This window comes from Amblyomma maculatum, chromosome 1 (assembly GCF_055883805.1).
Source record: "Amblyomma maculatum isolate TAMU_Amacu chromosome 1, ASM5588380v1, whole genome shotgun sequence".
Lineage (NCBI taxonomy): Eukaryota > Metazoa > Arthropoda > Arachnida > Ixodida > Ixodidae > Amblyomma > Amblyomma maculatum.
The window spans coordinates 84,769,571-84,790,639 of NC_139344.1; the positions used below are offsets into that span (position 1 = coordinate 84,769,571).

Below are 21,069 nucleotides of genomic sequence, written 5' to 3' on the forward strand. Positions count from 1 at the left end.
GTTATCGAATTTTAACCAAATCATATGCAGCGATTGCAGAGCTGACGGCACCAACTACAGACGACGCAGTGGCCAAGGACATCAGAAAGAGGCTGAAGGGAATGCGGGAAGTTGGAATAGAAATTCAAATTATATGGACACCGGGACATACTGGCACGGACGGGGGAAACGCAGCCGCGCAAGCGGCCGCCGCGCAAGAGGGTGGGCTTGCTTAAACGTACATTGCCCCACACCCCAACTCCATGCCTAAACCGATAGACTTAAATCCTTACCAAACAATGCTCACTAAAGGCTCCTATGGCAGATCGATGATGCACTATGTACGCACCAAAATAAAACACGACAGTAAGCTTAGATTACATGAAGCGACACCAACGCCGGTGTTTGAGGACACGAAAGGGCTCACTCGACCACAAGAAATATTTCTCAACAAAGTAATAACAAACGCTGCTTACACACCGCACATACTTGACAAGTGGTTTCTCCGAAGACACGAAACACTCAAACACAACATCTGCACGCACTGTCAGGAACAGTGTACAGCAGACCTAGAACATCTTATATGGCAATGTCCATCGTTTTCACAAGGAAGAAACAAAATTACGCATATTCCACACGACGACATGCCCACATTAGCAGGTCAGGTTATATCAAGCGCCGAAATACAACACTCCATTGCTACATACGGCAGTGAGAGCGGCCTGCTTCGAGTAGTGTGAGAGAGGTCGACTTAGAGCGCGAAGATCGGCCGCATGGCAAGCAACAAGCAACAGCTTGAAGAACCGTTAAGACGAAGAAGTTACACTCCCATCCCTCCTAACTCCCCAAGAACCCAAACAGCGGCCGAGAGCCATCCCTTCCTTTCAATAAAGGCTTCATTCATTCATTCATTCATTCAATTTTGTAGAGTTCATTCTTATTACCCTCGCGAAAGATGGCAAGGTGGGCGTTACATTGATCTTGTGACATCTTTTTTTTTTGTCTTTTTACTCAGAAGTGCCATCAATCGCACGAATTTAAAAGATGGAGGCTCTTCAAAGTTTCAGTTTTCACTTTTACATGATCAGGACTTGTGTGATTCTAGATTAGGATGTTCAGCTCAGATCGCGAACCGAACCGAAGTTCATCAGTCGAGTCTGTCAAAACGTTTCTGTAAGCAAAATGAAGAAATATAGAATGGCGCAATCGATGCAGTGACGGCGATTTTCGGGTCTTTTCCGTAATTACCATCAGTTTGCTGATAAGGCAATTAATGAATACCGTAACAATTTTAGAACTGGGTTAATCTGTGGGCTCAGTTATTCTTATCAGACGACTGCACTCACTCTGATAATTGTTATGTGCAATGGGGCGAGAAGGGGGTATTGCGTTAGGTTTCGCAGATTTCAAATCTCCCGCTCAACCTTCCGGAGCAAGAGAAAATGACTGAAATCTCCTAGGGAATCTGGGGACCGCCTGAGTGACTTTTTGAAACGGAAGTGTGTGGTGGCGCCGGCGTCGCAGATCATATGACAGTGATTCCGCAGATCGCGTGAAAAGTCGTATCTCGCTTCTGCAGGCAGGCAGTCCACTTTGTTTTCTTTATGTGAGCGCCTGTCCTGTGTTCTGTGGCAGCTGACACTCAAACGCGCGGCAAGATGTTCGCGAGAGTGCTCCTCGCGGCGAGCGTCTTCTGCTGTGAGTAGAGCGGGCGCTGTCAACTCCCATTCGTTTTCCGACTTGTTCCGCATGTCTCGCTTTCAATAATACGCATGTTGCAGTGGTGGTGTTTGTGTTTGTGTGTGTGTGTGTGTTTTTTTTTTTTCATATTTGTTTCGTGGTTAATATGTCATTAAGCGATCTGACCAAGCTGCTCCGATCAGCTGTGGGCGTTTTGTCACAACCGCGAGATCCCCTCGTACTCTTTTGTGATTCATCAGTGAAAGTTGTTTACTCTGTTCTCGCCTCTAGTGCTTCAGATTACCGTGGTGTTCAAAGTTCTGGTCAGCTGAAATTTAATCATTGCGCACGTAGGTTTCGTTGCGATGGTTCTCGATATTTCCGTTCCTTGTTAATGCTTCGTAGGTTTCTTCCAAAGGCAAGCGATGGACTTGTTGCACATTTGATTTGATATGCATTATGCAGCATTATAACTACGTGCTAACAGACCTTATACGATCTGTGCTGCCTTTAATGGCCTGCAACTGCTGTGCTTTTCTGAGCTGCTCTTGAATTGTGTCCGTGCTGTTCGTAAAAAAAATAAAAAGAAAGACGCCCAGGTTGCCGTTTTCTTCAGTTTCTTTGTGTGTTGCTTGCTCACTTGACGCAAATAAGATTCTTCTGCATTCCATTTTCAGACATGGTATGTATATCGCTCCTTTGGTTTTTGTGTGCATGTACTGTACGAGGTTGCGCATGAGAATGCATGATCGTGGTTCAGCGGTTTGTCTTGTAATGCTCAATGTGTACAGTTTGATGTTTTTCTTTTTTCATTTTTTTTTTATAGAGCTGTGAGTTCGTAACGAAAAATATATAGTGTGGCAGCTGTAGCTCACTGCAGGTAAAGGGAGCGTCGGGCATTTACTGGATGGAACCTTCATTTCTCAGTCTCTAGCTTAATGGCAAATGTGAGGGTCATGTGTCCTAATTTACTATATTGGGACAGGTGACGCTCGCTCTCGCGGACCTTGCATTATCTAATGCACTTGTCTGCTTTCATTGACTTGGTATAGTTTTAAGAAACAGCGGGAAAAACTGTGGAAACTGCAATACAGTACATGTCAGTTTTGTCAGGAGCGCACAAACAGTGCTCACCCAAGCAACACAAATCAAATTTGACAGGTGTTGCTGGGTTTGAAGTAAGATGCTTATGCCTGTCAGACTTTCAGGTCTCGGAAGCTGCACGTTTGCAAACAACTGACTTCCAGTATGTTCTAGCAACAATATCCAAACAGTACTTCCTTAGAATGTGCGCCACTAAATGTCATCCATGGGCCCAAGTTGGTGTGTACTGAACAAGTTGTCATAAAGCTGCCTGCGTGCATTGCAGAGTAGGCATTTGTTTGTACAGTTCCATCTTCTGCACAGTGAACTTCTGGTGGGGAGGGGAAAGTAGGGTAACTTAGCTTGTTTTAATGAATAAGGCCATGTGTGCTTAGTTATATATAAAATGGAATAATGTGAGGGCATGACCTGCAATTCGTGCTGCTCTGTGGTAAATTGTACATCGTTTAGAAAATGCTAAAAAGCATGGAGGTGTTGAATGCATTGTGAATGCTGTGGAAAAAATTAAAACTATGCAGGTTCAATGAGTGTGCATAGAAATAGAGGATATAAACTGTAACGCTATGCTTTCATTAGCTGCAGGAAATGTGAAAAATAAGTATGACTAGAGTACTTCATTACGGGAGATTTTGTGACCATTATAACCTTCACAGCATTTTGTAGGCAATAAAATGTATTGAGACAATACTTGATTTCATTTTTGAACCAGTGTATTTGCACTGAAAGTTAGTGCTAAATGTGTAGAGTTGTAACTTGTTGCTCTATGCTTAGAAGGCAATGTTCTTATGTTCCCAGATGCGCGTGTTGCTGCTGAGTATGTTCATAATTATAGATGCTGCTCCCTGCTCAAAAATGTGACAGTGGTGCTTGATATAAGCCTGGTAGCTTTTATTTAGGTATTCTGTTCTTATGAGAAATTTTCCGTCCCTTTTTGAGATAAACATAGCTAACTGCACAGTGCATTGGAGCTTAAGTAGCAAGCATAGGGAAGCATTTGTTTTAAATTGTGACTGTTCCACACAGATTAATTAATGGCACTATGTAATTGACTCTTAATGTTGGGGCGGTGGTAACAGCTTTTGTGCTGCTTTTTTTTACATGCACTGCTGGTGTTTATGATACATTCATTATTACAGCGCAAAGATGGACGGGACAAGAAGAGGACACAACAGCGCTGTGTCCTCTTCTTGTCCCGTCAGTCTTTGCGCTGTAATAATGAATGTACGTAACCAACTCGCCCAAAATGTTGTATTATGTTTATGATACTGATCATAAATTCATTATTGCTAGTTGATGATCTTGTGTCAGTATCGCACAATCTTTAGGAACTAGTGTAAGAAATATATCGTAACTTTTGGCCATACTGCCAACTAGGAACAACCATCTAGGGAACAAAGCAATATGATGCTTTTAAGTCATTGAATATGATTAACATGCTTTTACTTTGTACGTTTTTCGACTCATTTACTATATCAGAGATAACCACCTTGTCTAAATTTGCAAGTAAAGTTAGGGAAAATTATTGGTATTACTGGCTCAACTTGGCAAAATATAACTTGCAGTTCATTTAACCCGACTATGCCACATACTGTGACAGTGTTAAACCAACTGCGTTTTTGTTCAGTAACCGAAAGTACAATCTAGACAGAGTCTGACTTGAATCAGCTAAAAGCTATAGTTGCTCTGCAGATTGCAGTTTTCCTTGAATCGGTACACAATCATTGCTCATTCAAGACCCTGTACTGTTGTACTCAGAATGACCTACATTGCAGAGCACATAGAAGCACATTTTACTAAGCAGTATACCCCCAGTGGTGCTCCAAATGTAAGCACTTAACGGTTTACGAAGGAAACGGAGCACTTGAATGCTTGTGCATGTTTCACGCTCTATATTTATGAAGGTGCATTAATTTGTCGTGCAAACCTCAATCTGCTTATTTTAAAAGTGGTGGTGCCTTTTAATGAGTGCATGAATCTGCTATTCAGAAAACTAGTTGAGTACAAATGCATGTAGTCAACACTGTCTACTGTTTCTTGAGGTGCCATCTGCACCAGCGAAGTAGGAAGCATGGGCTTGATAGCTGCTTTGCTATCAAGCCCCAGCTGTCGAACACCCAGCTTCAACTGCGCATGTGTAGTTGAAGCTGGGGGTTTGTTCTGAATCGGTGGAGCTTGGAAGAGGAGATGTATGCATGTGCAGAGTGGCCTTGGGAAGAAGCAGATTGGTTCACTTCAAACATGTTCCAAGCCATATTGAGCTTAGTAGTAACATTCTCTGCTCCCTGCCATGCATGCAGGGCTTCGGTGTGAGGATAATGTGAACAATTTCAAAGTCTCTTATCTTCATCGAGCTTGATCTGTATGTAGTTTTTTATCAAAGGTTTCACAGTAAGGGGAGTGTAGTTGATTTTTGGAGGTAATGCGCCGCATTCACTTATATAGTGCACCTCTAGTGCAGAGTTTTTATTCTAACTGGGCGTCAATTGGTATGGATCTTTATGACTATGAAAGCATTTGTCTGGCTGCAAAGGATGAGTTTATTGCTGAGAAGATTATGTTAATGACTATGAAAGCATTTGTCTGGCTGCAAATGATGAGTTTATTGCTGAGAAGATTATGTTAATGAACTTTCCTCTCGCCCGATTCGAACTCGCGATCTCTACTCTGGAAAGGGCTCCGTCATGACAGTAGCGGCACTTGTATTTAATTTCTTGGTGGGTTCTAGGCAATGAAAGTAAAAGTAGTGTCTTTGTCTTTTTGTCGCTGGAATTCGGTAATCTAACAATTCAAGCAAACTTCGAAATGTCGTCAATTAAAGTGCGTATTTGGCCCACTTGCCTAAGAACATGGGAAATGTTTGTTTTTTAGTAGAGGTTGCTACGATGGCACCTCATAATATCATTAGTAACTTCTGAAAGAGGGAAATAAAAATCGTTTTAAACTTTTTTTTTGAGCATCCAAAGCATTTTATAAAATCTTCTGTACTGTTGCAAGCTAAATAGTGATTCAGGGGTGAAATTTTTTCTTTTTTTGAGGTTATCGAAAACAGCATAATAGCAAATTTTATTTGGCAAGTTAACTATATTGCTGTCTGCAAATGGGAGTATTTTTTGTGCTTTAAATCCTTGATGGTTCGGCTTCTTGTAAACATGTTGTTTGATAATATTGGTCATGGTAAATTTACGCATGGTGTAGCAACTTAACATGAGAAGCTGTTCAAGGAATCTATTTTGCCAACCTTTAATATTACTTCTTTTCAGAATTTCAGTGCTGTATTTTCCTGTAGACATGCAACATTGAATTGCAAAAATTGCAAAATTTTAGACAAGATTTGTATATATTTTGCTGAGCATTGTGATGGTTAGAATTAAGGATGTGCTTTTGTCAGCACTGCTGTTTTACTTTTTTCATCTAGAAATAAGTGATTTCATTAAAGCTTGTGAAACATTTTCATTTGACACATGAAACATCCTTGTTTCACACACCAAAGAAACTGGAATTTAGCTGCTAGGGAACTTCCACCTAAAAGGAATACCTGGTAATACCTTTTTAATTTCATTGGGAAACTGAAATTTTCATAGTATACACTTCTAAGACATTGCTTCACCAAGTCATTGTTATCGTGCACTTATGTAGTAAAGTGTTAGTCGTTGCTTAAGACGTTTAAGTGGCATGGTTCGGCTTTTTGTTGCTTGAACTTGGGCCCAGTTCTGCCGGTTTATCTACTTCCTGCGGCATATACTGCATGAGCCTCAAGTGTTGCAGCCTCTCTGATAGCCTCCTTGCTGTAAGCTCTGGGAACTGCACTCTCCTTGCTTAGCTTCTGTCACCAGTGTTGGTAAGGCTGGTGTTCTTGTTGGGCTTATTGCTGCGAGGATGGGTCAAGTGTACAGATAAAATTTCACTTTTACGCTCTTTAAGGATGAATGTGCATTGCAGCTGAAGGAAGGGAACTAGTGCTTTCTTTAGAATGGGGACATCTTTGCTGATAAGGCTTTGGTGTATGTAGTTTGATGCACATGCACATGGTGTGCACACCAATTTTGTTTTTTTTTTCTCTTACTGTATCGTCCTTTTTTTTTTTCCTGTACTGCACACTTAATTTGTTTGGTTTTTTTTTAAAAGCTCTTTGAGTTCTTCTGTGTAATTTTTGTTCTGTTGCCTTTGTGTGGTCGTGCACTTTACTAGGCATGGCAGGCTTTGCAAAGATTTTTCCTTTCTTTCTCCAGTAAGTAGTGCTATTCCCTTGGTCAAGCCATCAGACAAAGTTTGCCAGACTCTGAGCACATCGTGCCAAGACTTGTGGGTGGCATCATCATGCAAAACAGTCAAGCCCTGCATAGAGATGGTCTGGGAAAAGCTCGAAGTCCCGATGGACAAGGTAACTTTAGTTCACTTGTAGTAGTGGATAAGCAAGTCTGACTGCTTTATCTCACTCACAGAGCAGCGTATGCAACATCTGCAAGGAAATGGTTAAGGAAGCTCGGGATCAACTCCTCAGTAATGAAACACAGGTAGGTACTGTGGCATGCCCTATATACAGAGTTGAAAACGTTTAGCCACTTTAGTAAAATGGTTGATGTAATTTATTTTTCAGGAGGAATTGAGAGAAGTGCTCGAAGGCAGCTGTGCACTGATCCCGATTGGATTTATCAGCGACCTGGTACGTACTGTTTGCAACTGTTTAGGGCATTCTTACTGCAATCTTGCTTCTGTCTTGCAGTGTAAGAAGATGGTTGACGACTTCATTCCTGACCTGATTGACATCCTTGTTTCAAGGCTGGTAAGTTCTTGTGGCATTTGTTAATAGTAGTTATTGGCTGTATTGAATTCGCAAGAGGTAGTGCGATGGCCTTGTGAGACAGATCAGAGGTTGTATACTTTTTTAATTACTTGGAAGTTAAAAAAAGGGCAAACAGCAGTGTATGAAAGAAGAGCATTTTTTTTTTTTTTTGGCTTAGGCTATATGTGCATGAAGCTATGCATCGTGGGAAAAGGGGTCAAATTAAATTCGTAAAGTGAAATTGGTGAAGTAGCAAAGTAATCACGTCGCTAAGTACTATGCAGTATTGCAGTCACCAGTAGTTTCCTTAACTAATACGATCTTTATTGAGATTGAGAGCATCTTACTTTTTTACATTTGTCTACGATATATTTCAAATCTGGAAGCTTTACTTGTTGGAAAGTAATACTGTGTAAAAGTCTTCCCTCCCCCCCCACTTTTTTTTTTATATATCTGCAGGACCCTGATCAAGTATGCACAATTGCTGGCCTCTGTAACCCTGACTTTGTGACCAAAAAGCTTCAAGGCCTTCTGCAGCATAGGGCTTTTGTGGCGGTAAGTAGTACTGGAGCGATGTGTACCAATTAAGAATTTGCAGGTGATATTTTCCACAGGTTGGTACTTGTTGGTCAGAGCTCGCACTTGATGGGATTCTTGTTGGTGTACTCTATCCTAGCTAGCACTAAGCTAAGGTAGCACTTAAATCAGCCTCTTAAAATGAGGTGTTTATATCTTTTGGTAGTGGTTAACATTAAAGTTCCCCTGAACCGGTACTTGCGGTAATATTTTAATCCAAGAAATTCATGGGGTGGTCTTTGTGAATACTATTCGAGTTAAATTTAAGAACTTTGCATGGAGCCTTATAAGTTTCCAATAATCTTTGCGCTCCTGGTGACTGCTCACAACCGATTGTGGCGACACCAACCCACGTGCTTCCTCCCCAGTGACATCATTGGGGCTTGTTGGGTGTGCCTACTCATTGGACACTCGCAAGTGGGGCAGGTGGGGCAAGGTGTGGTGGTGCATCGTCACAACTTGCTTTTTGAATTTTTTCTTGCACGCCAACATGCGCTGATTTGAAGGGGGAGAGGAGGCGCATTTTTTATCGCCAATATCTTCGGTGCTAATGAAGCTAGCTTAAAACCTTAAGCATTGCGGAGAGGACTTATGGGATACCTATTACTCGTGTGCTTTCTAGTTTTACTAAATAGCTTTTCGTGAGCCCTTTAAGAACCCTTTAAGCTTTTCTTACCAACTTCTGCATAGGCGTATGGGCTTATATTCCAGTGCAGCGCCGGCTGCTTTGACCATTTTGCTCATTTAGCATTAGATAATCTCTCCGAACCTTGTAGGCAGCACAAAATATTGCAAAGGAAAAACAGCAGGTCCTATCAGGCACTTTACATATGCGGGCATGAACTGAATGCAATCAAATTTCATCGGTATAAGGGGTGGTATCTACAAATTCGGCTTCAAAAAAATATCCTGCCATCTGAAAAAAAAAAAAAAAGTGTGTACAAAGATGTGGGGTCGGGCATCAGAAATTATTATAGAAATTCAGTTTCTAAATGGTTGGCTCGGTGTTTTACAGTAGCTCTGATGTCGCTCTGAGGAGTTGAAATTTTTGTTTGTTTTGCGAATGTGAAAGCAATAAAAGGGCATGAATGTGTTAATTCATTTAAATAATGACCTATTGTGACAGCTGTGTGATGTATAATTGAGACCTTGAAAACACCGTTAATCGATTGACACCACTCATTAATCTCTACGACTTCTCAATTACTCACAACTGCTGCGGACATGATTTTGCGGACGCGGTCTGCCGACAGAAATCTGTGAACATAGCTAAGTAATGCTTTCGCGTTAATAATGTTGTCATGATGGGGTATATGAGGATCCGAAAAAAACTTTCATAATTACTTATCAGAGAAGGGTGGAACATTTTCTGTGCGATGTTAACATGCTCTTCACTAATATTTGTAATTTGCAAGTCACTTGCCGTTGGGTTATAATTGGCTCCTGAAGGGGATATGTACGACTGGTAGAGAAAGCAGACCTAACAAGGGAGCAGTATGCAGGGTGAGGAAAATAATTTTAAAATAAAATAAAACTCTATTACTGGTTTCGTTATGTTCGTAGCGGAAGGTAAAGCGCAGAAATTGACTAAGGATGAAAAGGAATGAGATCAGACTTGATGAGCGCAGTTACACAGATGAGCGCACAGACAGCGCTAGTCTGTGTGGTCTCCTTCCATTTCGTCCTTAGTCGTTTTGCACACCTAATTTATCTGATGGCTTGTCCAATGGACCATCATGATGAGGGAGGACTAATTGATCGGTGTTCCTGAAAAATGCTGCGCTGCATTATTAAGGGAAGGATATATGCAGAGTGGCTAGCTTCGACCTCTCCTGCTTATTGTCCATGTAGTGCAGTGCAAATTTGATATGCAATTTCGTTAACAGTAAAAAAAAAGTAACGAGTTGCAGACAGATTATTGTAAGTAACAAAGCGCTTATTCTTTTTCTTTTTACCATCCTTAGTCGATCCAGTCTCGCATCTTTCTGCCAATGGCAAAAGTAAGCTCATCGGTGTCCAATGCCAAGAAGGCTTCCACGTGCACTGAATGCAAGACTGCCATGAAGTACGCCAGGGAGCTGTTCCGGAAGCTGCCCTGGGTAATATTTGCTTCTTATTCAGTGAATTTTTTTGCTTTATTGCCAGTGTTTTGAATCGCCATTCTTTATTTTATACTTACTGCCTTTTAGCCGCTTTATTTATTTCTTTTTTCCGTAAGGAACTAGTCTACAGTATCAGTTTTATTCGTCTTTATATTGCTCTGTGCACGAACAAGAGTTTTAGATTACGGCGAGGTTGGATGTCGCAGGATTTAATGAGGCCTTCTTGAAGTCCTAATAAGGTTTAAGTGGACACATTTGTTAGTTTTCTAACTGGGTGGTTCCTGGAGCTTAACTTCGTACCTGGAGCTTACTCTTTGGCCATCTCTGTTGAGCTGAGCAGAATTACAAAATCGCATCATGTTTGTCTCGAGGCAATTTACTTGTATGAATTTTTGAGAGCATCCAGTATTGATGCCATTCTCTAATTCCTATTTCTTTTAATGGCACTACATTTGTGCATGCATGTCTATTGTGATCCATAACTACAGCGCAAACGACAGGGCAGAGATGAAGGAGGGACACCACACAGCACTGTGGTGTCCCTCCTTCATCTCTGTCCTGTCGTTTACGCTGTAGTTATGGATCATCGAAAACACCAACTTGCCCAACAAATGCTATTGTCGGATGTCTACTGTGGTATCTTGGAACCACTTCTTTTGCCATGATACAGCCAACTTGCAGTAATTAGAAGTCAGAGAATTTGACATGACCAAACTGACGATGTGAATAAATGACAAGTTAAATTTAACGAGTTTGGTAAATATAGTGGAATCTAATTCGAAGTTGTGAACTAAATTACCTCATGGGCTGCTAGTACCTCTGGCCCTTGTTAGAGCCTTGTCCGGGTTTTGAAGTTTCTCTCTTTAGCTGTGCTAACCTGTTTGGCTTGTCTTGAAGCACTTTCTCACTTTAGAGTGTCGTGAATGCCATTCTTGTGCTCTACACTTTTTATAATTTGACCCTCTTTTCAGTTGGGGTTTTTTGTTCCTTGAACCCTGCCTCTTTGTTATGTAGCATGGTGTGGCTGCTCTTACGCTTTGGGATGAACTACCATGTGCTCTTCATTGGAACTTTCTCTTTGACCCTCTTTTGTTACAGTGCCGTGAAACTTGCAAATCTCATGTTTCAGGCTGAAGTCAAGTCTGCTGTCCTGAAGGTTTGCCAAGAAAAGCTTGGCACCACCAGTCCTGAGGTAAATTACAAAGCGTTAAGTTGGGATAAACTTACAGGTGCATTTTATCATGTATGTTTTACTTTATCTTCCAGTGTTATGCCTTGGTAGACATTTTGCTGTCGTCAGTCTTCAAGTATCTCCAGTCATTGGTAAGGAGCTGTCTATTGTTCGGATAAATAACAAGAAGCTGGAGTGTGTGTGTGTGTGTGTGTCATTTTCAGCATCATACTTTGCTGAGCTGTAAATATTTTCCGATTTCACACTTATTGTGCTTGGCTTCGTGACACGTTTTTGCTAGCTGTGGTATACATCTGTTGTAGACGTGTTGCCGTGACTTCTGCAATGAATTCAAACTTCCTGCTCTACTGTGCCCATACCCTGAAAAATAATGACTCTCCAGTTGGCAGTGACTGTCCTTATCCTTGCAACAAATGGCAAAGCAAAATAATGTTCTTGGCATGGCAAATTAGCGCACACTGTTCGAATGGGTGCCGTAGTCACTGTAACATGTCATCAATGGATATGCAGTTTCCATGGAGCTTTTTGTGTATGTGTACTTGGGAACAGCTTTCTGCGGCTATTTGGACACAAATTTTTTAAAAAGAAATGTCTGTTAGGGTGTGTGGAGGGGCTGCAGGAAGCGAGTTTCAACATTTTTTTTTTTTTTTTTTTTGGTGGGCAGTATAGTATTCTATTGCATTCTTTTGTGGTTATGTTGTTGTGATAACGTTTTTGTTTGTATTGCTTAACCCCGACGGGTTGGCGTAGTGGTCAGGGCGCTAGACTACTGTGCCCAAGGACGCGGGATAGAATCCCAGCCTCGGCGGCTTCTTTTTGATGGAGGCGAAAAGCAAGGCGCCCGTGTGCTGTGCAATGTGAAGTCCAGGTGGTCGAAATTTCCGGAGCCCTCCCCTATCTTTGGGACGATAAACCCCATGAAACAAACTTGTATTGCTTTATTTGCTGTATTATACTGCTGCACTGTTTATATTTCTGCACGGTGACCAGTTGTCTGGTATGCTCCTGATGAGTCTTCCCTCAGTAAACAGTCTTTTCTCTTTTTCTCTCAAGGACCCAGAAGAATTCTGTGCTTACTTGGGCCGCTGCCCAGCACTCACTCAAAGTCCACCAAAGCTAAGGGTACTCACCTTTCTTCCTTTTTTTCAGTTGAAATCTTCAGCTATAAATTGCCTTTTATGCCTTCAACAGTGTCGATGCTGTTTCGAGGAGAGGCTTATTGCTAGTATAGACGGAAGAAAGTTCAAAGTTTTGTAACTTCATTATATATATAGCTGATTGTAGATATATTGCACATAGATATATTGTCATGCACTGGACGGCCAGTGTAGAGTTGTGGGGGACATCAGAATGATAGAGCTTAGTAATACCCCAAAGCCTAGCCCTGATCGAGCACTCCTGACTGGGTCTGCTTTGTTGTCATCATGGCTGAGCATGGAGGTATCACTAGTCAGTTGCATGGAATTACTGAACTATTATTGAATTACTATTAAATTGCTGTTCGCGTTTATCAAATGCTTGTTCGGCAGAGTATTCGATATATCGAAACTGTGCAGCGGACTCCTGTAAATGGCATTTCTCCCAGCGCCTCCGCTGAGATTCCCTTTTGTCATGGAGACGGGTCGTCTGCACTGCCTTGGACACCTGTTAACAACACTAGTGCGGAAAAACCATGCAGTGTTATTGCATTTATAGTGCAGCGGTGCAGGCTTGTAGGCTGTAGATTGCAGATTGCCTTTTTAAACAGGTCGCTTGCTTGGTTTCATTTCAGATTCCACCAATTGCCCACAAGGACAACTTGACTTGCGACTTCTGCAAGCAGATTGTGGAGCACCTTAGGCAAATTCTTGCTTCAAACACAACAGAGGTAAGACTCGTCTTTATCGGGATTTTTTTTTCTAAGGAGCACTTTTTTGGTGGCAGAAATTCTCTTTCTGACTTTGCTTCATTCTTTCATTATTACAGCAAGAATTCAAGCAAGCTTTGCTAAACTTCTGCGAAGTGGTTGGCTCTGCTGCTGAAGAAGTGAGTGGTTTAAGTGTAGCATGTGCATATCTCTACCTTGTTAGAGCTTGTCTAGCTAAACTATAATTTGTTTTATGTGCTGTCATGGTCCAGTTGGGTTGAATATGTTTATGATTGGCAATGTTACATCCGTTGAAAATTTCTGGCATGCTTGGACCTTTACTTCTGCGTTCATTTGCGTTGTGAGTTTACTTGCACTTTCTGATGAGGGTTAGATGTAACCTTCTGTGTCTGCAAGGAAGGATTTTTGGTATCTGGAAAGGCCCTTTTATCATTTCATTGACAAACAAGTTGTTCTGTGAACTGTTCGCTAAACCCACACCCATGATAAAAGGTGCACACACCACTGGTGGGATATCTTTAGGCTGCATTTTAATCGCAGTTTTTCTCTTTCTCTGTGTTACAGTGCCAGAGCTTGGTTGATGAGTACTTTGACATGGTGTACTCTTACCTGCTTGAAGCTCTTGTGAGTACAGCTTTCTTTTTAATGTGAGCCTGCCTCCAATTTTGTGCTATTGTGGGCACTTGTGTCATGGAAGCATTGTTTACTGCAGGACCCAGACACCTTCTGCAGCACCATTGGTCTCTGTCCGAATGAGAAGTATGAAAAGAGGCCATCGCACAAGCTTTTCATCAAGGCATTCCAAGGAGTGCTCGAGCAAAAGGTGAAAAAACTTTGATTTGGTCATTTTATCTTAGCTTTTGTTTATGCATGTGCGGTACTTTCACCGATTTCGTTTTATTAATTTACCATTAGGGCCAGAGACATTACAGGCAATTGTCACATGTAAAGAAATGGCAACGAAAAGCGTCGTAAATAATTTCCTTTGAATATAGCAGAAACTGGTACTTTGAAGGGCACAGTTTCTGTTGGATGGATGGTGGCTTCATTTGCAAGATCTAAAAGGAATAAATGTTTTTGTTACAATGGCCAGAGAGCGACAGTGTGAATTGCAGAGCAGTCGAAGAGTCTTGCAATAAATGGTAGTGGAAAATTTCATGAAGTGAAGTTAAGCTGGAGATTTGGTGCCAAGGCGACTAGATGGAAGATCAAGGCTAAATTTCAGTGAATATACTGGTTGTTCAGTTGCATTTAGGAAGTGTAAAGTGAATGGAATTATTTTGAAAAAGTTAAAAACTGATTTTATTTTAACGTGACCAGGGAGTAGTTCATTTTTTTAACAGTGACCAGGACATATTTTCTACGTGGCATTTTACTCGGTAATGCCTGTTTGTTGAAACCATAGGGTAAAAGTTAGCACTTCCAAGATTTCGCTGCTAATGATCTCTTTATTGCAGAAACTTAAATATCCTTGAGATTTTGTAGAGTCGGGTGATTATCGCGTTGTGTACTAAGAGCAATAAATTTCAGCACACTTGCACGGTGCACACAGTAAAAAACAGTTTTTGCAGCCTTCTTGGTTCAGAGAACTCTGTCTTAGTGTCGAGTCATCTCTTGTCTTAGGGACACCTCAAGAACCTGAAGGCTGCCAAGAAGGTCGGGGGTTATTTGAAGCCTTCTCCAACTGTTCCCCTCATAAAGGTGTACCCTGCATTGCCAAAGAAGTACCTGGAAAGCAACAAATGTGAGCTTGTTTCTTGTTTTGTCTGCATGGAGCTCTTTGCAAATGCATGTTTAGTTTTTTTTTACACGATTCTTGAACACTAGAATTTCATGTGTGCACTCATTACCAATTGGAGCTGGATATTTTGTAATTTGTCCTGCTGTCATACTGAAGTGGAAAGATATGGCACGTTTGAAGCCATATGGCAACTTTGCCAGAGAGTGCTTTTAAGGTAATGCCATGGAAATGGGCACAGCCCAGGCCGTCTGCACTTTGCATATGTAATTAGTTCTTGATGTGAACTAAATGAAGTGCAACCATTTGCAAAATGTAGTCTGTGTTTCCCGTTTGTTGTTGTTTGGTGGAATATAAACGGCCAGTTTCCTCTTTGTTCACAATGTGCTGTGTTTGCAATTTGTAACTATGCTGATCACATGCTCGTCTTATTGGAGAGCTGCCTAATTATGCATATTTGTTGTTGTGTACTGGAAGGATCATGCTTAGTTTTATCCCAACCAGAAATGGGACATAGAGTAGTGAGAGTTGTCTCTTTTGTCCTCTGCCTTGTTTCAGCTGACGTTGCATTTCCAATGGTGAAGACTTTCCCTGCTCATTATGGCCCACCTGGTATGCACTGTTGACTTCTTAGTTAATTATGTTTAAGCTGTTTTCTATAGTCTGTTGTTTTTGATTATTTGAGCCATTTTTTAATGCCTTCATCCTATGAGAGTTCTATTTTGCATTTAAACGGCCATTTTAGTGGCTCTATCAACTGTCTTTCGACTCCTCTTTCTTGAAAAATTTACTAAAGCACTGAAATTGCTTGTACTGCTGCTGTTTCTTTGAAATGTGTTGATGTGCCCCGTGGCTTCATCCCGTAACTCAGTGCTATTCACGGCTGCACAGCTTGCTTGTGCAGCTTGACCCATCTGCGACCCATTACACAGTGAACTTGTTAAAATGTTTGGGAGGTGGAGCTTTCACTTTTTACTTGTTGCTTTTGGTTTCAGTTGAAGATCTTTTCACTTGCTCTATTTGCAAGGCATTCATCACCCTTCTTGAGCAGATCGTCCCTATGAATGCCACAGTGGTGAGTGTGCTGTGGTTAACAACATCACAGCCTTGTTCAGAAAATTTAGTAATGTTGTGCTACAGGTCAGCTTCCTCGTGCAGTCTCACTGAGGCAAAGTAGAGCCATTATGAAGTGTTGTCAGCTACTCGCTTCTATAGTAAGTAATGATTGTTATTGGTTTCCAGTCATGATTGCCAGTTGTAAGGTTAAATTTGGACATTCCTTTAGGTGTGCCATGTCCATGCACACTCCTTTTTTGCATTTTCAAAGAGAGATGCGAGGTTCAGTGGTATTTCTTTCAAAGGTGGTCAGGTTCAGTCAGGCAGCTAAAAGGGTAGAGAACCCCTGGTTTACAGCCTAATTGGCCTGTTCTCTTGCAGGATGACGTGAAGTATTTGCTTGACCAGATTTGTGAGCTGTTTCCTGCAGAAACAGAAAGGAATTGCCGAAGCTTTGTTGACAAAAACGCTGAAGCTATCCTGAATTTCTTGGCCCATGATGTTGCCCCAGCAGTCATCTGCCATGAAATCACTCTCTGCTCAGGTCAGTATTGAATGATGCAGTGTGCAGTAGGCTGGCAGTTGTACTTTGTGCTGCTCATTTATGCCGATATGTGATAAGAACGTCTTGGCTTCGAGTTGTCTGTTAATAACTCTGTCAGGTGCTGTGTGTGCTGTCGTGTACATTGTGAATACATAGCTTTCAGTTGCGAAGGCCTCATGTGTTTCATTATGAGAAAAGCCAGTAACACTCGTGCCAGAGAGACTGCCAGAAAAATTTCATCGGCGGCTACGTAGTAGGAAAAATGGATGACTTCGTCGAGCAGCCATTTGACAGGATGCATCAGTTAGAAGCATCCAGACAGCTCATGAGAGATGCCACTGCCGCTTCAAACAATCGGAGTATAGTGGTTTGTCTGTGTATATTTTCTAGTGGCTGACTCCATGTGGTGACAGTACGTTTGTATCAGTATTGGGACTCTGCCGTTCGTCATGCTACATTGTGGGTGGGGTCATACAATTTCTTGTTGTGTATAGCATACATACAGCAGTAAAGTTGGAGGCTAGCTGTCTAACAAACAGTTAAGCGCACTGTTAAGTGTGCTGCTTCATAAGCAAAAATTTTTGTTTCAGAAAAATTCACTGCTGTTCATATTGTGAAGTGGGCTGATTTTTTTATGTCTGCGAATGAATGCTGTGCTGAATATTTCTCACAGCAGTGAGTTGTCTTTGCAGTTTGTCCTTTGACATAGTTTTGTTAACAGATTTTGTGGCCCTTAAAAAATTGTTTTCAGTTTCTAATATGGACATTTTTTTAAAGAAAATGAGGTCCCAAAGTCACTTGCCGCATATTTGACAGTCCTAACATTTCGGTATCGCCAGTTCCTACCGCTGTGATGCTTTGCACAGTGTTGTACATGTCTCTAATAAAAGAAATAATACTCTAGGACACCTTATTCCCTCAAGTCTCTCGAGCCAACAGAAATCGATACTATATATATAGCAGTGTCTTTCCTGTACCAGTTGTTGTTGATGGCATGGCTCTCTGTCTAGTAAATATTTGGCTACTTACCAAACCTACATTGTTGGTTTATTAAAGAAATTCAAATACTTTCCATATTCTTCTTGCATCTGTTTATGCGATGATCATTTATTTTTAACGATTGCATTTTATATTGTCACATTTTTGGTGTCATTCAGAACTTGTGGAAGTAATTCGTTTGAATTGCATCCAACGTAGCTGCGAAGATAATGTGTGTTTTATTTCGTGCGAAAACCGAGGCTTAGCATGAACACGACATCATCCTGAGTGGTCGTCGTCTTCTTTGTTTTTTTTTTCTAAGAAAGAAGTACAGTGTGCTAGCGAAATTTGCTGGTTGTGGTGACGCCAGTGTTTAATATATTTTTGTCCTTTTCTAGGTTATAAAAATGTTACAGAAATCATATTTTTAATAAAAGTGCTGTCTTTGTTGTTAGGGTATGGAAATCTGTTGATACAGGCCAGCTGCAATCTGTTCTTAGTGCCTCTTTAACAAAAGCACTGTGTACAATGTACAGTAACTTCTGAATAGTGAACACATTTTATGCTTTTTTAACAGGGCTACATTATTTAGCTGAATATAATGAAATCATATTTAAGGTGGCATCAATTATTTATTGAGCTAATAATGTGATGTTTAGGTGTGTTGAACCAGCTTTGAAAATGATGGCATTAATAATTGTGAACAGTTAGATGTCTAAAGTAATTCCTTGGGAATGTCACGTAAAATAACTTTTACGTTTGTGCCAGTATTGTTGCCATGTGCATTAGCATCCAGTCGTCTAGCCTATCGGCACAGGAGTAAATCTGGTCCAGGTAATAACTGACAAAGAAAGCAAAGACGAGACATTTGTACTATATATTTTCAGACACTTTGACCTTTGGATAATTTGCCCAAAATTGCTTTCGAGTGCTAGGATTTGTGGGAGTTGTCTCGATATTTCATCACAGCCGAATATTCTGAAATTTTTTGTATTCGAAACTTGTCTAATAAAATCGGATATATAAACTGAATAAACATTTGATTCACAGTCTAAAATTAACTTTTTTATTCAGTCTCCAGGTGGTCGAAATTTTTTCTGGAGTCCTCCACTGGTGGCATCAGTCACATCATACCATACTGCATTCGAAATTGCCAATATTCACACACGCACCCCCAGTAATTAGTTCTGCTTATATTTTCGCAATGTGAAAGCAAAGAACAGTTATGTGTTATGCATAAACGCGATACATATAAGAGGAAGGCTTTAAGCATTCATTGAATATGCATGTATGTATACACGTCTACGTACAGACAAAGGATAGAGCTGCTCTTCACGTTTACCTTTCTGGTTCACTGAGCTTGATTTTGTTTTTCTTCAGCACTACCTCCAAAAAAGACTGGCATTAATAAAGACTCACCAGACTGTGACTACTGCAAGCTTACTGTCCAATTTTTCTATGATGAACTCAAGAAGAAAGAAACAGAGGTATGTAGCCTCATCAGACCTTTTAAATGCTGTGCTCTGGATGTGCTGCTTGAAGTTTGTGCTATGCTTAGGCTCAAAAAAAAGCCTTACGGGTTCTGTCACTTGTCATAGAGTGCTTAGTATAATGGGGCTTTTCTGCAGTTGCATCTCGGTACTCCTGTCAAACTTGAACTGGGAAGCAAGTAAAGGCAATTGGGTGCTTTGTAGTCTTGTATCCATTCTGTGGTCGCATCTGTTTTAATTAAGTGCGGCGTGCGTAGAGCTTTCAGCTTGAGATAGTATGCCTGAATAAATTCATTGTGCTGTCTGACTCGTTGGTTTTTGAGCATGTCAGTAGGTGTTGTAGATGGGGACCTATAATTTCTTAGTACTCACTCTTTTGCTGAGGAAATGGTTGGCCAAAATGATTTTGTGGTTGTACAGTCGTGAGTTTAACACTACGTTCTTTTTGTCATTGAATTTCTTTATTGAATAAAAGCTGCATGCTTGTGAATACAAGCTGCGACAAACACTGGAGCTTTCAATAGCCAGTGGAGAAAAAAAAAGTGATACAACCAACATATTGTGCTGTGCATTCAGTTGAGCTGGAAACCTGAGTATGTTGCAGAAAATTAGGAAATGGATTTTGTTTTTGCATTAACTTCAGTTGATAGGCTTCACTGTATCACGCACGCGAATGCTTCATTCTGGCTTTAGTAACTGCACAGCAAGCATCATCGTCGGCACTGTCGGCCTATATATCTGTTTTTGCAGCCTCCACACTTAGTGTGACGTCAGAATTTGGAGAGAGTGACATCTTCATTTGCACCCGTGAGTCTCTTAGAAAATTTTGATGAGATAGCGTTAAAGGTCCCATTACTCAAAAAATCCGGTGTCTGCATCGGTGTGCAAGCATGCCACTGGTAGGTGGTAGCTGGCAGCTGGCATGGCCAGGCATTGATACTTTGATGGTTTGCACTACTTAACTACACCGCATGGTTTCACAAAGTTGAGAGGAGCTGCCAACTTGGGATGCTGATCTTTGAGGTGGGATGATGGAGTAAGAACCAACCTTCCCATGCTTTTGTATGCCGATGTTACTGTTAGGCAATGCAGGCACATTCATACGGCTTGGTTAACATGGGGCTTTACGTCAGGTGGGCGCCTACGCTATCACGTCATATCCTTATATTGTGGGTCCTAACCAACTGTCCCAAGCAGTGATCCTTGTTTTCGTTGTCCCCAGTCTTACACAGAGACAGCACACTTTAACAACTGTGTGGCAGTGGTTATACAGTATGTCCTCTTCCTTTTCGTGTCCCCAGTAAATAGGAAACCAGTGTGCCTATACTTTTTGGAAAAGCAGAGGAAGGGATTGACCAGCTCATCAGCAGATTACTTTTTTTGTAATCAAATGAAGCAGCTCATTTGGAGGCCTCTCATTTGGAGAGTGTGACCTTTTAAAGTTTACTTCTACAGAACAGCTTGGTGGCAAGAAGCTACAGGCCTTCAGCGATTTGTAGCTAATTGTCAGCTGTGGTTGTTTCAACTATGCAGTGTGTGCATCTTGGAATTTTTTAAAAGTTAATTTTGAGCTGCAAAACTACACCGGTCATTTAGGAGCAACTCAAGTTTCAGATGTGCTTTAGTGCGTTGGCATATGCCGCAGGAGGAGATCAAGCGGGTGGCTGAGAAGTTTTGCCAGCTGTTCCCAGCCGCCAGCAAGGACAAGTGCATCAGCACCATCAACAGCTATGTGGACATGGTCATATCCCTCATACTTCAGGAATTCACCCCTGAGCAGATCTGTGAGGAGTTGAAATTTTGTGCCTCGTGTGAGTACTCTACTCGGTGGCTTCTTTACTTTTTCCTTCTTCTGGGGAAATTGCTTGCAGCCTAGGGAGCAGAATGGCTTGTTAGCTTCCTGTGTTGGGTGCTTTCTGGTTGAGAGCATTCGCTGTTATTCTGCTGTGCTGCTCTTTAACACTCGAGATTGTTGCTGCC

At 41.3% G+C, this 21,069-nt stretch overlaps 1 protein-coding gene across 1 annotated transcript in view; it reads left to right on the forward strand.

Moving 5' to 3' along the window:
* Positions 1-1,509: 1,509 nt before the first annotated feature.
* Positions 1,510-21,069, forward strand: part of Sap-r (prosaposin) — a 52,428-nt gene continuing 32,868 nt past the window's right edge. The window contains exons 1-20 of the mRNA XM_084588485.1: positions 1,510-1,677; positions 6,993-7,144; positions 7,206-7,277; positions 7,361-7,426; positions 7,487-7,546; positions 8,006-8,101; positions 10,087-10,221; positions 11,354-11,416; positions 11,491-11,547; positions 12,470-12,538; positions 13,188-13,283; positions 13,382-13,441; positions 13,848-13,907; positions 13,996-14,106; positions 14,907-15,027; positions 15,580-15,633; positions 16,017-16,096; positions 16,459-16,621; positions 18,980-19,086; positions 20,735-20,900. Coding sequence (XP_084444611.1) covers positions 1,638-1,677; positions 6,993-7,144; positions 7,206-7,277; positions 7,361-7,426; positions 7,487-7,546; positions 8,006-8,101; positions 10,087-10,221; positions 11,354-11,416; positions 11,491-11,547; positions 12,470-12,538; positions 13,188-13,283; positions 13,382-13,441; positions 13,848-13,907; positions 13,996-14,106; positions 14,907-15,027; positions 15,580-15,633; positions 16,017-16,096; positions 16,459-16,621; positions 18,980-19,086; positions 20,735-20,900 — 1,828 coding nt within the window. The 5' untranslated portion in view covers positions 1,510-1,637. The remainder of the gene's footprint in view (positions 1,678-6,992; positions 7,145-7,205; positions 7,278-7,360; positions 7,427-7,486; positions 7,547-8,005; positions 8,102-10,086; positions 10,222-11,353; positions 11,417-11,490; positions 11,548-12,469; positions 12,539-13,187; positions 13,284-13,381; positions 13,442-13,847; positions 13,908-13,995; positions 14,107-14,906; positions 15,028-15,579; positions 15,634-16,016; positions 16,097-16,458; positions 16,622-18,979; positions 19,087-20,734; positions 20,901-21,069) is intronic.